Genomic DNA, 17596 nt, shown 5'->3' on the forward strand with positions numbered 1-17596 from the left:
CAGAGGGAGCACAAAAATGATACAAGCTTACAAACCAGAGTAATTGTCAGAAACAGTAAAGCTAGAAGAAACCAGAGTCGGCAAAAATGAGGTGTTTGGTTTTAGGTACATGGAGTTTGATGTATTGGCAAGATATGCAAGTAAGTCCTGGGTAAAAACAACCAAATTGTGTTTCAGCTGGGGGCCTCCACCAAGACCCCCCAAGCCTGGCCAGTATAGCTGTGCCGCCTCTGGAATTTTCCCCTTTGGTAACATAGACAAGATGGAGACCAGTCTGATGAATGGAATCTTGGATTTCATTCATCTCATGCTGTCTCCTGCTTCCCCATCCTCTGCTCCACACGAACAAGTGAAGCCTCTATTCACACTTACAATTCCTTTTCCTAGTTCAGTCCTCTCCGTGTCTCCACTCACCACAGTAATGCCATGCCCCAGCGGACAGCTGACTTGCTGGCAGATGCACACAAGGGTCAAGCCTGCAGATGTCTTAACAGTGGCCTATGCAGGCTCTGACTTTGGATTGCTGGGGTCTTAGTCCTGAACCCCAGCCTCAATAATTTCCAGATGTCCTCACATGTTCCATCGCGAGGTTATTAAAGGTTAAAATGACTTAATGGTGTGACACAAGCTAAATGCTACAAAAAACATTAGTTCTTGCAAATTTTTTTTTTTTTTTCAGAGACAAGTTCTCACTCTGTCACCCAGGCTGGAGTCCAGTGGCGTAATCATAACTCACTGCAGCTTCAAACTCCTGGGCTGAAGCGATCCTCTAACCTCAGCCTTCAGAGTAGCTGGGACTACAGGTGTGCACCACCGTGCCTGGTTAATTTTTTTTAATTTTTGTAGAGACAAGGGTTTCGCTATGTGGCCCAAGCTAGTCTCAAATTCCTGGGCTCAAGCGATCCTCCTGCCTCAGCCTCCCAAGTAACCTGGATTGCAGGCACACGCCGCCACACCCAGCTAGTTCTTGCAATTATTATTATTAGGGACTGTTTATCCTTAGGCATCCTTTCTCCTCATGTGGACTTTGGCCTTTCCGTGACATTCGGCATCTTTCATGAATCTTCTGAAAAGCTTCAGGTTAATGTGAGCTGCTTTGGTATCTTAACACCAAAGGTGTCACTGGGGTCATTGCCAGTGTCCAGCATCAACAATTCAGACAAGCACCAAAACTGCTTGAAACCTGCATATTAACTATGTGGAAAGGAAGACAAACAGTCTAAGAGAAAAAGAAACGCATGTAAGGACCATGCCTTTTTTTAATAGCTAAGGAAAATATTTTAATATTTTTAATTTTAAATTAAAATTTTAATTTAGTATTAAAATTAAAATTTTAATTTTAATTTTAAATAAATATTTAATTAAAATTTAAATAAATTTAATTTTAATAAAATGTTTAATTAAAATTTTAATTTTAATATTAAATTAATTTAATTTAATATTAATTTAACTTAATTTAATTTAATATTAAATTAAGTTTTAATATTTTTAATTTAATTTTAATTAATTTAATTTAATTTTAATTTTAATTGCTTTAATATTAAATTAAATTTTAATATTTTTATTTTAATATTAAATTAAAATCTTAATTTAATATTAATTATTTAATATTAAATTAATTTAAATTAATATTAAATTTTAATAGCTAAGGAAAATATTTTAATATTTTTAATTTTAATATTTAAAAAAGACCATGGCCTTTTTTCAAGAGCTAAGGAAAAGCAGGAGAAGAGGGGCCCAACAGTGCGTAGGTAGGGGTGGAGAAAGATTTGCTTAAACAGGTAGCTGAATACAGCTCTTCTAGTTCTGACAGAAAGTATTCTCCCCATCCATCCCCTAAAGAAACCCCCAACTGTGAAACAACTAAAAGATGGAGATGCAGCTTTGATCATCAGCAGAGAGGCTAGTTTAAGAGGATGTGAATGACAGAGGAGGTAGCAAAGAAAATCAGAAGGGGCTGATTCATAAGGCACCTATACTCAAGGTGGAAACAATGAAGCAGACAGCTACTATTCCAGGACTCTTGTGTGTAATAGACACTCTCCAACATCACTTAGGTGAGCATCACCACAGCCCCTGAGATAAGAGAGTCTATTGCTGCCCCCTGTTGACAAATGAAGAGATTGCAGATTAAAAGGTTATTAACTTGGCCAAGTCTCAAAATGAGGAGTAAAGTGTAGGTTAAAATCCTGGTCAGTTTGGCTCCAGGGCCCAACTCACAGGGAAGTTGGAGAGCACAAGAGTGAGTGATCAGAGCAGCAGGAGATCAGCCTGTCAAGGAAAGCATCAAGAGGAGAAGGCGCCATGCTGGGTGCCAGGCCCTACCAGGAAGGACCCAAGCATGGCCTCCACCAATCACGCCCTCCAATCTCCTCCTCTCCAGTTCCTGATCCCCCATATCCGCTACACCATGGAAATCAACACCCGGGCCCGGACCCAACTCATCTCAGATGGAGGAATTTTTGATAAGGTGAGGAGGGTACGGGGCATGGGACTGCCTCATCCATCTCTCCATGAGCTGCCACTTTCAGGATCCAAGATCAACTATGTGTGAATGTCGTCACTCTTAACCTATGAACCTGTCCCTTTTATACCCATGTCTTTTTTTTTTTTTTGAGACAGAGTCTAGCTCTGTCGCCCAGGTTGGAGTGCAGTGGCGCCATCTCGGCTCACTGCCATCTCCGCCTCCTGGGTTCAAGCGATTCTCCTGCCTCAGCCTCCCGAGTAGCTGGGATTACAGGCACCCGCCACCATGCCCAGCTAATTTTTATATTTTTAGTAGAGATGGGGTTTCACTGTGTTGGCCAGACTGGTCTCGAACTCCTGACCTCATGATCCACCCACCTCAGCCTCCCAAAGTGCTGTATACCCATGTCTTAATATCTGAAAATCCCACATTTGCCCCACTTTATGGAAGATGTGTTGGTTCTCCAGCCCTGTTTCCCCCTCTAAGACCTGTGATCTCCTGTCCCAGGCAGTGAGCACAGGTGGAGGGGGCCATGTACAGTTGCTCCGTCGGGCGGCAGCTCAGCTGACCTACTGCTCCCTCTGTCCTCCTGACGACCTGGCTGACCGGGGCCTGCTGGGACTCCCAGGTGCTCTCTATGCCCGTGATGCTTTACGGCTCTGGGAGATCATTGCCAGGTGAGTAAGGAGGAGCTGAGAAATGGCGGGGGGGGGGGGGGGGGGGGGCTCTGGCCTGAGGCCAGCATGGGGCAAAAGCAAGAAGGTCCAGAAAGGAGAAGCAGAGAACTCAATCCTGGGGAGAGATGAGGAAAAGTGAGGACACAGTGGGTGGCTCTGAAAATGAGGAGACTGGGATGAGGCAGAGAGAGGAGGTGAGGGGAGCTGTGGGGGGAGACTGGGGGAGGTGTCTGGAAAAATCAGGATTTTCTGAGGATGTATGACAGCAACCGTGCGAATTCCTAGAACTAAGGACCCACATCTTCCATGAGATGCTAGTGTGTTTAGAGGGCTGAGGATGTCCCAAAGGCGAGGTGTCTTCCCAGATACTGTGGAAGCATTGGGCAGATGCCACAGAAAGAGGAATAGAGGTCAGAGGCGGGGGCCTTCTGCCCTCAAGTGCCTTTTCCCCCTGGGCAGGTATGTGGAGGGGATCGTCCACCTCTTCTACCAAAGGGATGACGTAGTGAAGGGGGACCCTGAGCTGCAGGCCTGGTGTCGGGAGATCACGGAGGTGGGGCTGTGCCAGGCCCAGGACCGAGGTAAGATCCATTCTAGAGACAGAAGAAGCTCCTGGGAGACTCTGCCAGGGCGCCTTCCCAGCCCTGCCCTTCTGGGGACAGGACCCCAGCCTCTCATCACACCTCCCTTCCTCCCTCCACACGGGAAAGCATGTGTATCCCATTCCCACCTCCTCAGACTCAGGACAATTCTAGAGACCCAAGGACTGTCCTCCTCAGAGACCCTGGCCATCAACCCCTAGTCCCACTACACCCCAGTCACAGATGCCCCTGAACTGCCATATCCTGGGGCCCCCCAGGCCATAGCCACAGCTGGGAGGGGTCTGCACAGTCCCTGCTGGGCTCATATTCTCTCCTGATGGTTCCGTTTTCCTAACTGAGGATGTAAATGGGAAGATTTTCCCTCCAAAGCCCATAAGGACCCACCCTGGCTTTCCCTCCCTCTCTTCGTGCCTGCCACTGTGCAGCACGCCCAGAGGGTCCAGGAATACTGCACGCTTGCTACAGTGCAAGGTCAGCTCTTGATGCAAGCTCAATCCTATACATGCTTTGCCTCAAACCCAAACTCAGCACCCTGATCTTTGGGGCTCAGGTTTCTTTGGCTAATCCAACTCTTCCACCCTAACCACCCCTTGGCCAAAATCTAGCCACTACCTTTAGTCAACTCTCACTCCCCACATTTGAACCTCTGAGGAAGAAAAAGCCTTTGCTGAGCTCTTAGGTTTAATCACACCAGGCACCAGCCTGGACTGCTGTCACTCATCCTTCGGCCCCTCCCCCTCACACTTCAGATCTAGGCCGTGAATACCATCCTCTGCCTCTGTGAGACAACTACAGACATTTACTGGGGAGCCCTTATGGCGAATCCTGGGAATGTGGCAAACCTCCTTACCCTGGAGGGAGCCTCTCCCTGAGGAATCTGCACCACCCTACCCTTCCAGGACCAAACTCTCTCTAGTTCTTCTCAGTACAGTCCCTTAGGCTCCTAGCAGTTTGGGCTACTATAACAAAACACTAGCTGGGCACAGTGGCTCACGCCTGTAATCCCAGCACTTTGGGAGGCTCAGGTGGGTGGATCACGAGGTCAGGAGTTCGAGACCAGCCTGGCCAACATAGTGAAACCCCTGTCTCTACTAAAAATACAAAAATTAGCCAGGCGTGGTGGCACGCACCTGTAATCCCAGCTACTCGGGAGGCTGAGGCAGGAGAATCGCTTGAACTTGGGAGGCGGAGGTTGCAGTGTGCTGAGATCACGCCATTGCACTCCAGCCTGGGCAACAGAGCAAAACTCCGTCTCAAAAAAAAAAAACAAAAAAAAAAAACAAAAAAAAACACCACACACCATAGACTGGGTGGCTTATAAACAACAGAAATGTATTCCTCACAGTTATGGAGGCTGGAAGTTCAAGATCAGGTTCTGGTGAGACCCCTCTTCCAGGCTGCCCACAGCCGATTTCTCCCTGTATCCTCACACAGCAGAAAGATAGCAAGCTAGCACTCTGTCCTCTGCTCATAAAGGTATCAAACCCATTCAGGAGGGCTGCACCCTCACACCCTAATTATCATGTGGGGCTCCACCTCCAAATACCATCACAATAGGATTAGATTTCAATATAAAAATTTTTCGGAGCCAAAGACATTCAGTTCATGACACATGTTAACTTTAACCTCCACTAACCGCCCTCCCCCCTGTTCTCTTTCAGTTCTCATAGCTCACTTTTGTCTAGTTTTCCCAACAGACATTTTAGAGGCTAAAATTAAAAATGCCATGGGATTAGCAGTCAGGAACCTGAGTTCAAGGTCAGCCTCTGCCTTTTCCCAACTATGCAGTCCTGACAGTTTATTCTCTATGGGCTTTGATTTTCTTACCTATAAAATGAGAGTAATTATATTTATTCCACTTAACTGATAAGATTATTGGGTCTCCCAGCACTTTAGGAGGCCAAGGTGGGCAGATCACCTGAGGCCAGGAGTTCCAGACCAGCCTAGCCAACACGGTGAAACTCCATCTCTACTAAAAATACAAAAATTAGCTGGGCATGGTGGTGGGAGCCTGTAATCCCAGCTACTTGGGAGGCTGAGGCAGGAGAATCACTTGAACCTGAGAGGCGGAGGTTACAGTGAGCCGAGATTGTGCCACTGCACTCCAGCCTGGGCAACAGAGCAAGACTCCGTCTCAAAAAAAAAAAAAGATTATCGGGTCTCTGAGCCCCCCTATCCACTGTAAAATGAGTGGACTGAGATAACCTTTGTGGGAGCCCCTCTCAGCTGTGACACTGGAAATCCATGACTTATTCCCCACGTTATAACGCAGACACTTGTAATTCTGTCTGGGAATAGGATTACGCATTCCTAAATTATTTATTTATTTTTTAATTTTTAAATAGAGACAGGCTCTTGCTCTGTCACCTGACTACCAGCAATCCTCCTGCCTTGGCCTCCCAAAGTGCTGGGATTACAGGCATGAGTCACCGACCACGCATCCCTCAATTGGTTTTTTTTTTTTTTTTTGAGACAGAGTCTCATTGTGTCGCCCAGGCTGGAGTGCAGTGGCGGGATCTCAGCTCGCTGCAAGCTCCGCCTCCCGGGTTCACGCCATTCTCCTGCCTCAGCCTCCCGAGTACCTGGGACTACAGGTGCCCGCCACCACACCTGGCTAACTTTTCGTATTTTTAGTAGAGACGGGGTTTCACCGTGTTAGCCAGGATGGTCTCGATCTCCTGACCTCGTGATCCGCCCATCTTGGCCTCCCCAAGTGCTGGGATTACAGGCGTGAGCCACCGCGCCTGGCCGCATCCCTCAATTCTTAACCACTTTTTGAGGCAAGGGATATTTGGTCACTCAGAACTTTTCAGCCCCCAATCCTTCCATAACAATAATTATTACTTACTTATTGAGCATTTATTACAGACCAGGTGATTTTGATACATCATCTCATTTATAATGTAGGTATCGTCCATATTTTACAGGTGAAAAAAACTGAGGTTCAAATAGGTTAAGCTGGCCTATGGTAACTAAGTGTAAGTGACTGAGCCAGGACTTAAACGCATGTCTGATGCAAATACGTCTAAATAAAATAAACAAATTCATCAATTCTAAAATATGGGCATCCCAAAACAACAGCCTTTGTTCCTCTCCTCTTATGCTGTAGCTTCTAACTGCTATTCCTTTCCTGCCCAGGTTTCCCTGTCTCCTTTCAGTCCCAGAGTCAACTCTGCCATTTCCTCACCATGTGCGTCTTCACGTGCACTGCCCAGCATGCCGCCATCAACCAGGGCCAGGTATGGACAGCTGCAAGCCCAGGTCCCTGAAGGCAAGGTGACCTGAGGGAGAGATGGGAGTTCAAACCCTAAGTACCAGGGTTCTAGGGTTACAGTTTCTTCCTCCAGCTGGACTGGTATGCCTGGGTCCCTAATGCTCCATGCACAATGCGGATGCCCCCACCCACCACCAAGGAAGATGTAACGATGGCCACAGTGATGGGGTCACTACCTGATGTCCGGCAGGCCTGTCTTCAAATGGCCATCTCATGGCATCTGAGTCGCCGCCAGCCAGACATGGTGAGAGGGGACTCTCGGGAGAGGGAAATGACAGTTGGAAAGGAAACATCAGAGTGAGGGGCTGGGCTCTAGGTGCGTTTGTCTTTAGAAACTGACTGATCCTTTGTTCTGTCTCAGGTGCCTCTGGGGCATCACAAAGAAAAATATTTCTCAGGCCCCAAGCCCAAAGCTGTGCTAAACCAATTCCGAACAGATTTGGAAAAGCTGGAAAAGGAGATTACAGCCCGGAATGAGCAACTTGACTGGCCCTATGAATATCTGAAGCCCAGCTGCATAGAGAACAGTGTCACCATCTGAGCCCTAGAGTGACTCTACCTGCAAGATTTCACATCAGCTTTAGGACTGACATTTCTATCTTGAATTTCATGCTTTCCTAAAGTCTCTGCTGCTAAGGCTCTATTTCCTCCCCCAGTTAAACCCCCTACATTAGTATCCCACTAGCCCAGGGGAGCAGTAAACTTTCTCTGCAAAGACTAGATCCTTTTTTACGCTTTGCAGACCGCATAGTCACTGTCTCAACTACTCAGCTCTCCTGCTGCAGCATGAAGGCAGCCACAGACAACATAGAAATGAGTGTGACTATGTTCCAATAAAACTTTATGGACACTGAGATATGAATGTTACATCACAAAGTAGTCTTCTTTTGGTTTATTCAACCATTTAAAATGCAAAAAAAATCCACAAACAAATGTGCTTTGTTTGAGACATGCACAGCCAGGCTACAGACTGGATTTGGCCCTTGAACCCTGCACTAGCCTGAGGCCCTGACCCTACTTCCAAAACATCCAAGATCATGGAGCAGGGGGATTTCTTAGAAAAATCAGCTTACCTCAGCTAACTCTCCATTTCCAGGAACTAACCTTCATGCCTGGTGGCCAATGTACAAATTCCTGACTCAGTTCTTTGGCAAATTCCTTCCACCCATATTTCTCCTATTCACCCATGTACCCCAAAAGTCCCTGAATAAGAATCATGTTTTTGGGGCAGAATACAAACCACTGCCCCAAAATGGCTTCTTTCTCCAAACAGTCCCAGATGACAGGCACATAATTCATGTCTCAAGGCTACTTTTCCAGCCCCTTTAATACTCTGGGATCTATGTGTTTCCCACATTCCAAGTTATCTTTCACAAGCCTTTTAAGAACAACATGCACAAAATAAATGGACAAGAACTACAAAGTTATTCTAGCCAATGATAGTGTTTATTTGTTAGGTCCTGGGGTCTCAAGGTCAAATGATCCCTCTCAATTATTCTGAGGTCACTGTCCTCACTAGAGTGGGTACAACTTGCTCACTGCAAAACTGTGTTCTTCAAACATCCCTATTTCTTTTCTTGTCTTTCTTTTTTTTAGAAGTAGTCTCTATCGCCCAGGCTGGAATGCAGTGGCGCCATCTCAGCTCACTGCAACCTTCGCCTCCCAGGTTCAAGCGATTATCCCGCCTCACCATCCCGAGTGGCTGGGATCACAAGCTCATGCCACCACATCCAGCTAATTTTTGTAATTTTTAGTAGAGACAGGGTTTCGCCATGTTGACCTGGCTGGTCTCGAACTCCCGACCTCAGGTGATCCGCCCGCCTCGACATTCCTATTTCTAAATAATTATTACAGATCTGTCACTCACCAGTTAAACATACAAACGGCTTTTTTGGAGGGGATGACCTATTTATATTTTTAAATCTTATATCCTACCTTATTCAAAAGTCCTATCAGTTTTCCTAGTTTAGAGAAGCAAAGTGACATTTTTGTGTACATTTAACAGGACTGCTTACCTTCACAACCTGCTCAGTCGGCTTTCCCTGGACTTCTCCTAACCGCCCATTTTTCCTGGATTTGGCATCGAGAGTTACAGTATTTCACGTGTGATGATAAGATGTTACTTAGGAGAAACAGTTCCAATACCAAGAAACTTCAGCAATTTTAAAGCCACAAAACCATGCCTGATCCCCAAAAGGGGGTCCTAACTCCTTTACACTGTCAGAATCTCAATTTTAAAAGGGAGGAGTAGAGAAGAGATAGAAACGCTCTCTGTTGGTGAAAATCTGTCTTACTTACCATTTCCCCAACACAGGAGAGACTAAGGAATTTCAGGTAAAAATCAGATGGTTCCAATCCTCCGATACTAAGAGCCCATCGCCCCAGTTCCCAGGAGTTCCGCCAGTTAGACTTTTTCCCCCATGGCCTCGCTAAGGCTAGTTCCTCGTCACGTGACGTGACAGACTTGGTCACGTGACATGCCAGCTCCTACCATTCCCGTGTGCGGGGGGAGGGGGACCAACAAACCGGAGGCCCTCGCTCTTCCAATACTCGCGCCCTAGCTACAGAGGTCAAGGAAGGTTTCCCCAGGAGCAGTTTTGGTTTCAGACGGCGCCGTCTCCCGCGAAAGTCCTGAGAGGAGCCCAGCCTTTTCCGCCTGCCGCCCCCGGATGGGATGGTTGAGGCCGGGGCCACGCCCCCTCTGCCCCCCTGCGAGGGCATCCTGGGCTTTCTCCCACCGCTTTCCGAGCCCGCTTGCACCTCGGCGATCCCCGACTCCCTTCTTTATGGCGTCGCTCCTGTGCTGTGGGCCGAAGCTGGCCGCCTGCGGCATCGTCCTCAGCGCCTGGGGAGTGATCATGTTGGTGAGGGGACTCCCCGGCAAGGATCGGAGAGGGCCTGAGGGGCTCCGGGCTGGGAGGGCTGGGAGGCGAGGAAACTCTGGGCCGCAGGCAGGCCGGAGGGGCCGGGGATCTACAGGCCCCGGAGAAGGAGACAGACTGAAATTGAAAAATGGGAACTGTTCGAGACCAGCCTGACCAACATGGTGAAACCCCGTCTCTAATAAAAATACAAAAATTAGCCGGGCCTGGTGGCGCCCGCCTGTAATCCCAGCTACTCAGGAGGCTGAGGCAGGAGAATCGCTTGAACCCGGGAGGCGGAGGGTGCAGTGAGCCGAGATCGCGCCACTGCACTCCAGCCTGGGTGACAGAGCGAGACTCCGTCCCCAAAGAAAAAGAAAAAAGGGAACTGGAGCGGAGGGCCCTGGAGTGGGAGGAGCCAGGGCTGGTAAAGGTGGAGACCCCTCAAGGTAGGAGAAACAAGAGCGGGGTTCCTGAGAGATGCTTGAGTTGAATGGAGGACATGGGAGGAAAAGAGAGTGCTTGTTCCAGAAATGTGTAGCTGGGCCTTGTTTTCCCAGTAATCCACCCACCGCCACTTCAAGAAGAAATGATATGAAGAAGTGCCGGTTCTCCCTCCCCTCTTCCGCACTGTCCCGTGATGATGACGCCTCCAGAGAGGACGATAATCTGGGTTCCTGGGAGAGATGGCTTGGTCACTATTCCCACCCTTGCCTCGGCCACTTGTCTCAATGTCACCACCTCACGCCCTGTTCCAGGTGGCTGAGTCCGAATCCAGTAACCACCACCTCGTTTTGGTTAATCTCAGGCTCGGGTGTTGTAGCAACATTGGAAATGGGAGGGGTTTACGAAGTGAACATGAGGTCAGGTGCCTGAATTCAACAGTCTACCCATTCCCCTTTTCCAGATAATGCTCGGAATATTTTTCAATGTCCATTCCGCTGTGTTGATTGAGGACGTTCCCTTCACGGAGAAAGATTTTGAGTAAGTATTCGGGTGGGGGAGGCGGGCTGGGAGCAGGTGGGAGGTGGCGAGGCCTAGGGTCAGAATTACGTCTGGGAGGCCCGGTGCTTAGGGCCCCTAGGTTAGAGGACTTGGAGAGGAGAGCGGCTTTCTTGAGAATGTGGTTAGGAGCCAGGGAGTCAGACCTCAGCGGCCATCCCAAACCCACCACCTTAGGTGTGGCCTCTTTAGGTATTTTACTTTTCTGTGCTTCTCAGTCCACCTCTGCAAAATGGCTATGACAGATCTCACCCCATAGGATGGTCAAGAAGATTGAATAAAGTAATACACGTAACAGCGCCTAAACAGGTGTCGGGCACATAGTGCTCAGAAAATGTTGGCTCCTATTAATGTTTGACCCCTTTGCTTCATTCCCACCCCCAGGAATGGCCCCCAGAACATATACAACCTTTACGAGCAAGTCAGCTACAACTGTTTCATCGCTGCAGGCCTTTACTTCCTCCTCGGAGGCTTCTCTTTCTGCCAAGTTCGGCTCAATAAGCGCAAGGAATACATGGTGCGCTAGGGCCCCGGCGCGTCTCCCCGCTCCAGCCCCTCCTCTATTTAAAGACTCCCTGCACCGCGTCACCCAGGTCGCGTCCCACCCTTGCCGGCGCCCTCTGCGGGACTGGGTTTCCCGGGCGAGAGGCTGAATCCCTTCTCCCATCTCTGGCATCCGGCCCCCGTGGAGAGGGCTGAGGCTGGGGGGCTGTTCCGTCTCTCCACCCTTCGCTGTGTCCCGTATCTCAATAAAGAGAATCTGCTCTCTTAAGCCCTGTGTCTGTGCTTGAGTGGGGGCGAGCACGGGGCTGAGACTAGAGGTCGGCCTCTGCCTGGAAAGTCCCGATCCCTGAGCGGAAGTGGAGTGAAGTGTGGCGCGGAAGTGAGGCGAAGGCTTTCCCCATCGCCTGGGCGCGCCGAGCGGTCTAAGCGACTGCGTCTGATGGGGCGGGGAGCCGCCGGGTTGAGCCTATCCGCTGCGGGGAGGGCGGGACTTCCTGCGCGGGGGCCCGAGCCGCTCCGTCTCCCTGCTCTCCGTGGTCCCGGCTCGCGTGTAGCGGCGGCGGCGGCGTCTCCGTGAGGAGGCGCGCGGGGCCATGACGTCAGCGTCCACAAAGGTTCGACCTCCCTCGCGGACAGCGCTCCCTGGCGGCCACGGGAGGGCGGGCCCCCCACTTGGCTCGCGGCTCTTCCGCCCCGGGCGGGGGGCGGGCGGGAGCCGAGCCTGGGGTGGGGCTAGGGGCTCCGGGCGGGACGGGGAGGGCGGGCGCCGGCCCCCCGTGACGCTGCCCCGCCCCCAGGTCGGAGAGATCTTCTCGGCGGCCGGCGCCGCCTTCACGAAGCTCGGGGAGCTGACGATGCAGCTGCATCCCGTGGCCGACTCTTCTCCTGCGGGGTACGTGAGCCCGGACTGGGACGTGGACGCTGAGAGCGGGCGCTTGGACTCGGTCACAGACACGGACCCTCTCTAGCACAGGGACAGACATTAGTTTCCCTTTGTGCCTGGCACAGCACAGAGTAGGTGTTAATAAATGATCGTTGGATGAGGGAATGAATGACAGATAAAAATACAGACAGGCCCATAGCCCAGACTCCTATTTCACAGTTCTCCCTGCTGCGAACGGGTCGACCACAAACCACCGCCACTCCCAACCACCCCAGTTCATGGAATTCCCCCAGACGGCTGCAGGCTGTGTTGGTGGGTCTGTTTTGAAAAGCCCTTCCTGGCGAGTTGGTTTCAGTGTGCTGTGTACAGCAGCCGTTTAACGTTGATGGTGGAAAGGGATGTCTAAGGTGGAGGTGGTTGTGATTTCTCGTGATTGGGGTCCTCCCGGTTCCCGCAGGGCCTCAAGAGCTTTCCGCCTCCCCTTACGGAGGACCTCTTTATGCATCCGTGGAAGGGGTCCCAGAAATCGGAAGGAGGCGGCTGGTTGGCTGTGGGATGCATAGCCTGTGGGCGGGCTCCACACTCCCCCTCCCATTTTTGCTATCCCCCCTCTCCCCTTCTGACAGTGCGAAGTGGACGGAGACGGAAATAGAGATGCTGAGGGCTGCTGTGAAGCGATTTGGGGACGATCTTAATCACATCAGCTGTGTCATCAAGGAACGGACAGTGTGAGGGAGGGTGGCTGCCAGAAAAGGGCGGGTGGGCAGCCTTCTTCCTCCTTACCCAAGGTTCCATCGTCCTCAGAACTCCTTTCCAGCTCAGCTGCTTCCCTACTTTGTCACTAGTTTTTTAGAATCCCCTTGAGGACCGAAAGAATAGAATTGTCACAGTTGGTCAGAAGTTCCTAAAATGCTGTGGTAATCCTTCCAAGAATGTGAATTTAGGTTGCCTGGGATGCTGTTATTGTATTTGATGATGGAAGTCCCCTGGTTATTTATATAAATGTTTGAGGACCCCACTGCAGTGTTTCCAGGGATATGGTGATCCTGAACTAGTTGATCAGTAAATCTCAATCCACCTGTAAATCACCAAGCTCTACCTGATGTCTCTCCCAGAAGAGAATTAGGAGATGGGCCTTTCCCACTACTCAGTTCAGGGACTCCACTCTCCACACTCCATCCATCCTGAGTGAGTGTAAAACTTCGGGAAAGTGAGAACCCTACCAATGGGTTGGGGCCCCGACCTGGATTCTTATGAAGGGACTCCCAGAACCCCTTCCCCTCCCGTCCCCTCTTCTGTTAGTCTCTCTGATGACGCCTTTCCTAACCTCTTCTCTCTTTTCTTCAGGGCCCAGATAAAGGCCACTGTGAAACGCAAGGTATATGAAGATTCTGGCATCCCCCTTCCAGCTGAGTCACCCAAGAAAGGGCCCAAGAAGGTGGCATCTGGTGTCTTGTCACCTCCTCCAGCTGCCCCTCCTCCCAGCAGCTCCAGTGTCCCTGAGGCCGGGGGTCCCCCCATAAAGAAACAGAAGGCTGGTGAGGGCTGTGGAGTTGCTGCCTAGGGGTTAAAGGTCCCATCTGAGGTTTAGTGAGAGAATTGGGCCTGGGTCAAAGAAGGGTCAGTCTCTCTTCCTGTCCCTGTGGAGGTTCCCAGAGAGGGGCAGAGGGGAGGGGAGAGGAGGCACAAAGCTTTGGGAAGCTTGGGGCTGGGGGAGAGGCTGTCAGGGGAACCTAGAACCTAGCTTATGCCCCCTTCCCAGATGTGACACTCAGTGCTCTGAACGACTCCGATGCCAACAGTGACGTGGTGGATATTGAAGGGCTAGGAGAAACTCCTCCAGCCAAGAAACTCAACTTCGACCAGGGTAGGAGTCCTCCTCCTCCCACACAGCTGACGGGGTTGGGGAGAAAGGGCTCACCTGGATGGCAGGGCACGGTCTCCGCAGGGGCCCCTCCCTTGTATAGGGGTTTCAGAAGAGAAGGTGCTCTCATACACAGCGCAGGGCATTGGATCAGTACGTAGCAGGGTGTTTCAGGGAGGTGGGAGTGGCCTTGGAAGCACACTGGGGGCTCGCTCCATCTCGGCCCATTTTACTTCCTGTTCCAGACAGCCTGACCCTGGATTCTGGCCTTCTCATGACCTCTGCTGATCCTCCTCTCCTCTCCTGCTGAGCCTTCCACCTCTGACCTCTCACTGTTCATGCCGGACCTGTGGATCTCCTGGGACTCCGAGCAAGGCCTGCACGAGAGAGGGCTGAAAGGCTGCTGGGGCTGCCACCTCACTATTCCCGCATAAGCATCTGCCCCCCCAACCCCTTTGACCTTCATCTGATGGACATTTTTATACAGAAAACAATAAAGATTTCCCTCTCAGCTTCGTGCTGTCTGCTTAACATTATTAGCAGGAGAGGCCTGTTCCCTCTTCTCTCCTCGGCCCATGGGGGCTCAGCCCCTCCTCGGTAGTTTTCACCACCCTGCCTGGAGCAGCACAGCCAATATTGGCAGACTCGCTTCCCTGTGCCAATATTTCTGTGCTGCTAGAGCCAGGGAAGCTGGGTGTGGGCAACAAAGACTCCACTTTGTTCTCTTGAGGCAGAACTTACTCCCAGGGTCTCTGGCCATCAGTATTCTTGAAACTGCCCTGGAGATTTTAGAGGGGTGCTTACATACCCCACCCTCTCCTTGCCCACCTGGCAAGAAGTTTGTCACAAGGCCCCAGATGTTTTTTGTGTCACTTCTCCAGGATGGCCTCCCAGGGCCAAGCCTCAGCGGTGCCTCCCCCACCCTCGCTCTAACACCACAGTGTGGTTTGGACGTGGCCACAGTGCCGTACAAACCACAGTGTGCTGCTGGGGCGGGAGCAGGACCGGGGTGGGTTGAAAGGAAGAGAGCACATAGCAGTGCTGGGAAGACCCCAGCACCACCTCCAGGAGCAGGGGGATAGAGAAGCCTTAAAAGGCAAACATGGCCCCCAAAAACGTTTGGGAGGAACCAGGGACGGGCTGAGCAGGCAACTGGAAGGCGACGGACCATGGGGATGAGCTCACAGTGTAGTAAGATTGGACCATCTTCCCTCTGTAGGAACTCAGCTCAGGGGATCCCTAGGGTGGGGTCAGAGGCAGAAGAAATAGGGAATGACTGGAGGGGCCAACACACTGCCTCCTGTCTCAGCAAGGGCAGGGACCCAAGGCTTCCTGTGTCCGTCCTTCCTCTCCCTGGGTCAGAACCCAAGAGAAAAGCAAGGAGAGACAGAGGGCCAAGGCCAGCAGGGTTGGGAGTTGGCAGTCCAGAGGTGGTGGGGCCGGAACATGGTTGGGAGAGGGGGGCCGGAAGTCGCCCTGGGCCCTGGGCCTGCCACAAGATGGAGGCCAAAGGCAGGAAATGGAGACCAGGGGGAAGGGGAGCAGCAGAGCCCAGGAAGAGGGCCATCTGGACCTGGGGGGCCAGGTATTCAACCCCCAGTGCTGTTCCCACTCCCCAGGGCCCCTGAGGACCCGAGCCGGCCCCCACAGCAACCTCCATCAGCCCATCCACCAGGCCAGGGCAGGCGGGCCCACCCCAGAGAGCCACGTTTAAGCTGAGACAAACATGCCTCTCCCCACCCCCAACTCCAGGCCTTCCCTCAGCCCTTTTCTCCTGTCCAGGACTTGATTTTTTAAAAACACCCCTCAGAAAGCAAAATCCAAGGGCCAAAACTCCTTTTGCAAATCAAAATATGACCCCCTAAAATCCAGAAGTTATCTTCCTATATCCCATCGCATCTTTTACCACCCCCTCTTCCGACACACCCCCCAAAACTCTTAGCAATCTGAAAGATCCAAGGTGGTGTATGTAAGCAGTCTTTTTAGGCCCCCGAAGATGCCAGACCCCTCCCGGACACCCCTATCTGTCCTCCATCAAATCTTGCCAAGGCCTCCTGCTCCTCCACCACCCTCCATAGCCCCCAAACTAACAGTTGCCCCCAGCTCCCACCTCGGCAGAGCCTTTGTGGGGGGTGAAAGAGAAATTAAACACTATCCTAACGGCTGGGGATGTTGGGGGGCTCTCTGGTCTCAGCCTTTGGTTTCCGTCTGGGGGGCTGCAGTTTAGGGGTATAAGAGAAAGCCTCTCCAATCATCCCCCCAATTCCAAGACTGACAAAGCCAACCCCACCCCAGCACGCACCTCCAAACCTCCCCCCCAACCGCCACGTCTCTCCTGAAAACAGAGGACACTTCCCTCCCCACTTACCTCAGCTACTCTCCCCTGAGATCCTGGTCCCCTATTTTGAAAAGAGCAAAATTTAGGGTGCATCCCTCACATTTGGGGTGCAGGAGAAAGGAGCCGCCCCAGTCGCATCGCTGGCCTCCTTCCTCTCGGCTGGCTCAGGGACTGGGGAGTGCCCTGGGGAGGGGGCACCCCCACAAGAGATCTCAGGAGGGGTTCCTCCACTCCCAGTCAGAATTGGGGACACCCCCCCAAAACCCGTCCCAGCCCATCCGTCTCCAACTCGGCGGGAGAGGCAGCTGCAATGCCCCAGTCAGATTCACCCAACACTACATTCCTCACCCCATCTAGAGGGGTCCCGGGGTCCCCAAAAAATCCCAAAAAAATCTAGGATGTTGGGAGGACGGTCCTGGACTAGCTCCCCAAATTTGGGGTCCTCAGATACCCCCGTTTTTTCAGGAAAATTCCGTCTTTTGCCTGCCTCCCGCCAGCCCTGCTCTGTCCCGATGCCAATTTTGGAAGTCACTCCCTCCTTCCTCCTCCCCGTCTCTCCAGGCCCCCCCCACCGCTCGGGGGCTAGGGTCCAGGACACCTGGCTTCCAGACCGGGGGGAATCACTCCTCAAAGGGCTAGGGGCCAGGAGGTCAAGCTCATTGCCCCTGTCTTAAGGAAGCAGGAAAGCCCGTTCCTCCCTTCCCCTCCCCCCTGGCTGGTCTCCGTGGTGGTTTAGGAAAGCCTGGAGGATTGGAATCTGCCATTGCTGTTGCACAGGCAGTTTTTTTTCTTGGGTTGGGGGGGTGGGCGGTGGGAGGGAGAGAGGGGAGGAGGGCCGAAGAGAGAAGGGACCCAGGCGCGAAGAGCTGGCCTGGATTACCCTGTAGCCCCGGCTGCCGTGGGGAACCCCTCCCCCCCATCTCACCCACACTCCCAGTCCTCTGTCTGCTTTCTGTTTGGGGCTCATCCTAGAAAATCAGGGTGCAAGAATCACCTCCTTGTACCCCACCAGCACCCCTCCTTGCCACAGTTCCAACAGCACTGCCCTGGTCAGGGGTGCCCACTTGGCCAAGGGACACCCCATTTTTCTCCAACTTCCCCCAAACTAAGGGGTGCTCCCTTAA

The 17596-nt window shown here is 51.8% G+C and overlaps 3 protein-coding genes, 2 long non-coding RNA genes and 1 other non-coding gene across 15 annotated transcripts in view; 3 read left to right on the forward strand and 3 right to left on the reverse strand.

Annotated features, from left to right (window-relative positions):
- ALOX12 (arachidonate 12-lipoxygenase, 12S type) overlaps positions 1-7872 on the forward strand; it is a 14870-nt gene extending 6998 nt beyond the window's left edge. The window contains exons 9-14 of the mRNA XM_003810126.6: positions 2384-2470; positions 2975-3144; positions 3604-3725; positions 6885-6985; positions 7094-7264; positions 7382-7872. Coding sequence (XP_003810174.4) covers positions 2384-2470; positions 2975-3144; positions 3604-3725; positions 6885-6985; positions 7094-7264; positions 7382-7561 — 831 coding nt within the window. The 3' untranslated portion in view covers positions 7562-7872. The remainder of the gene's footprint in view (positions 1-2383; positions 2471-2974; positions 3145-3603; positions 3726-6884; positions 6986-7093; positions 7265-7381) is intronic.
- Positions 1-9499, reverse strand: part of LOC103784724 (uncharacterized) — a 27733-nt gene extending 18234 nt beyond the window's left edge. For both annotated transcript variants that reach the window (XR_010110528.1, XR_008621660.2), the window contains exons 1-2: positions 9319-9499; positions 6934-7027 (exon numbers count right to left, since the gene is read on the reverse strand). This is a non-coding gene — a long non-coding RNA (uncharacterized LOC103784724). The remainder of the gene's footprint in view (positions 1-6933; positions 7028-9318) is intronic.
- On the forward strand, positions 9473-11655 carry RNASEK (ribonuclease K). 2 transcript variants are annotated; one of them, XM_003810128.4, is made up of 3 exons: positions 9473-9884; positions 10789-10865; positions 11268-11655. In XM_003810128.4, exons 1-3 carry the CDS (start codon positions 9690-9692, stop codon positions 11407-11409), a joined length of 414 nt encoding a protein of 137 aa, XP_003810176.1. In that variant the 5' UTR covers positions 9473-9689; the 3' UTR covers positions 11410-11655. The 2 variants fall into 2 exon arrangements, with proteins under 2 accessions (XP_003810176.1, XP_054957391.1); XM_055101416.2 differs by having other exon boundaries at positions 9518-9880.
- A 125-nt stretch (positions 11656-11780) lies between these two features.
- C19H17orf49 (chromosome 19 C17orf49 homolog) lies at positions 11781-14645 on the forward strand. 8 transcript variants are annotated; one of them, XM_008962486.4, is made up of 6 exons: positions 11781-12001; positions 12185-12279; positions 12897-12998; positions 13618-13808; positions 14033-14137; positions 14384-14645. In XM_008962486.4, exons 1-6 carry the CDS (start codon positions 11981-11983, stop codon positions 14386-14388), a joined length of 519 nt encoding a protein of 172 aa, XP_008960734.1. In that variant the 5' UTR covers positions 11781-11980; the 3' UTR covers positions 14389-14645. The 8 variants fall into 8 exon arrangements, with proteins under 8 accessions (XP_008960734.1, XP_003810175.1, XP_063454707.1 ...); XM_003810127.5 differs by having other exon boundaries at positions 11782-12001; positions 14380-14645; XM_063598637.1 differs by having other exon boundaries at positions 11797-12001; positions 14033-14645.
- LOC134729441 (uncharacterized) lies at positions 12985-16972 on the reverse strand. Its single transcript, XR_010110529.1, has 3 exons — positions 16503-16972; positions 14192-14511; positions 12985-13129 (listed from the first exon to the last, which is right to left on the reverse strand). It is a non-coding gene; the product is annotated as an uncharacterized LOC134729441 (long non-coding RNA).
- MIR195 (microRNA mir-195) lies at positions 14740-14826 on the reverse strand. The gene has a single exon (NR_106541.1). It is a non-coding gene; the product is annotated as a microRNA mir-195 (primary transcript).
- Positions 16973-17596: the final 624 nt, after the last annotated feature.

Source organism: Pan paniscus, chromosome 19, assembly GCF_029289425.2.
Source record: "Pan paniscus chromosome 19, NHGRI_mPanPan1-v2.0_pri, whole genome shotgun sequence".
In the NCBI taxonomy this organism is placed as follows: Eukaryota; Metazoa; Chordata; class Mammalia; order Primates; family Hominidae; genus Pan; species Pan paniscus.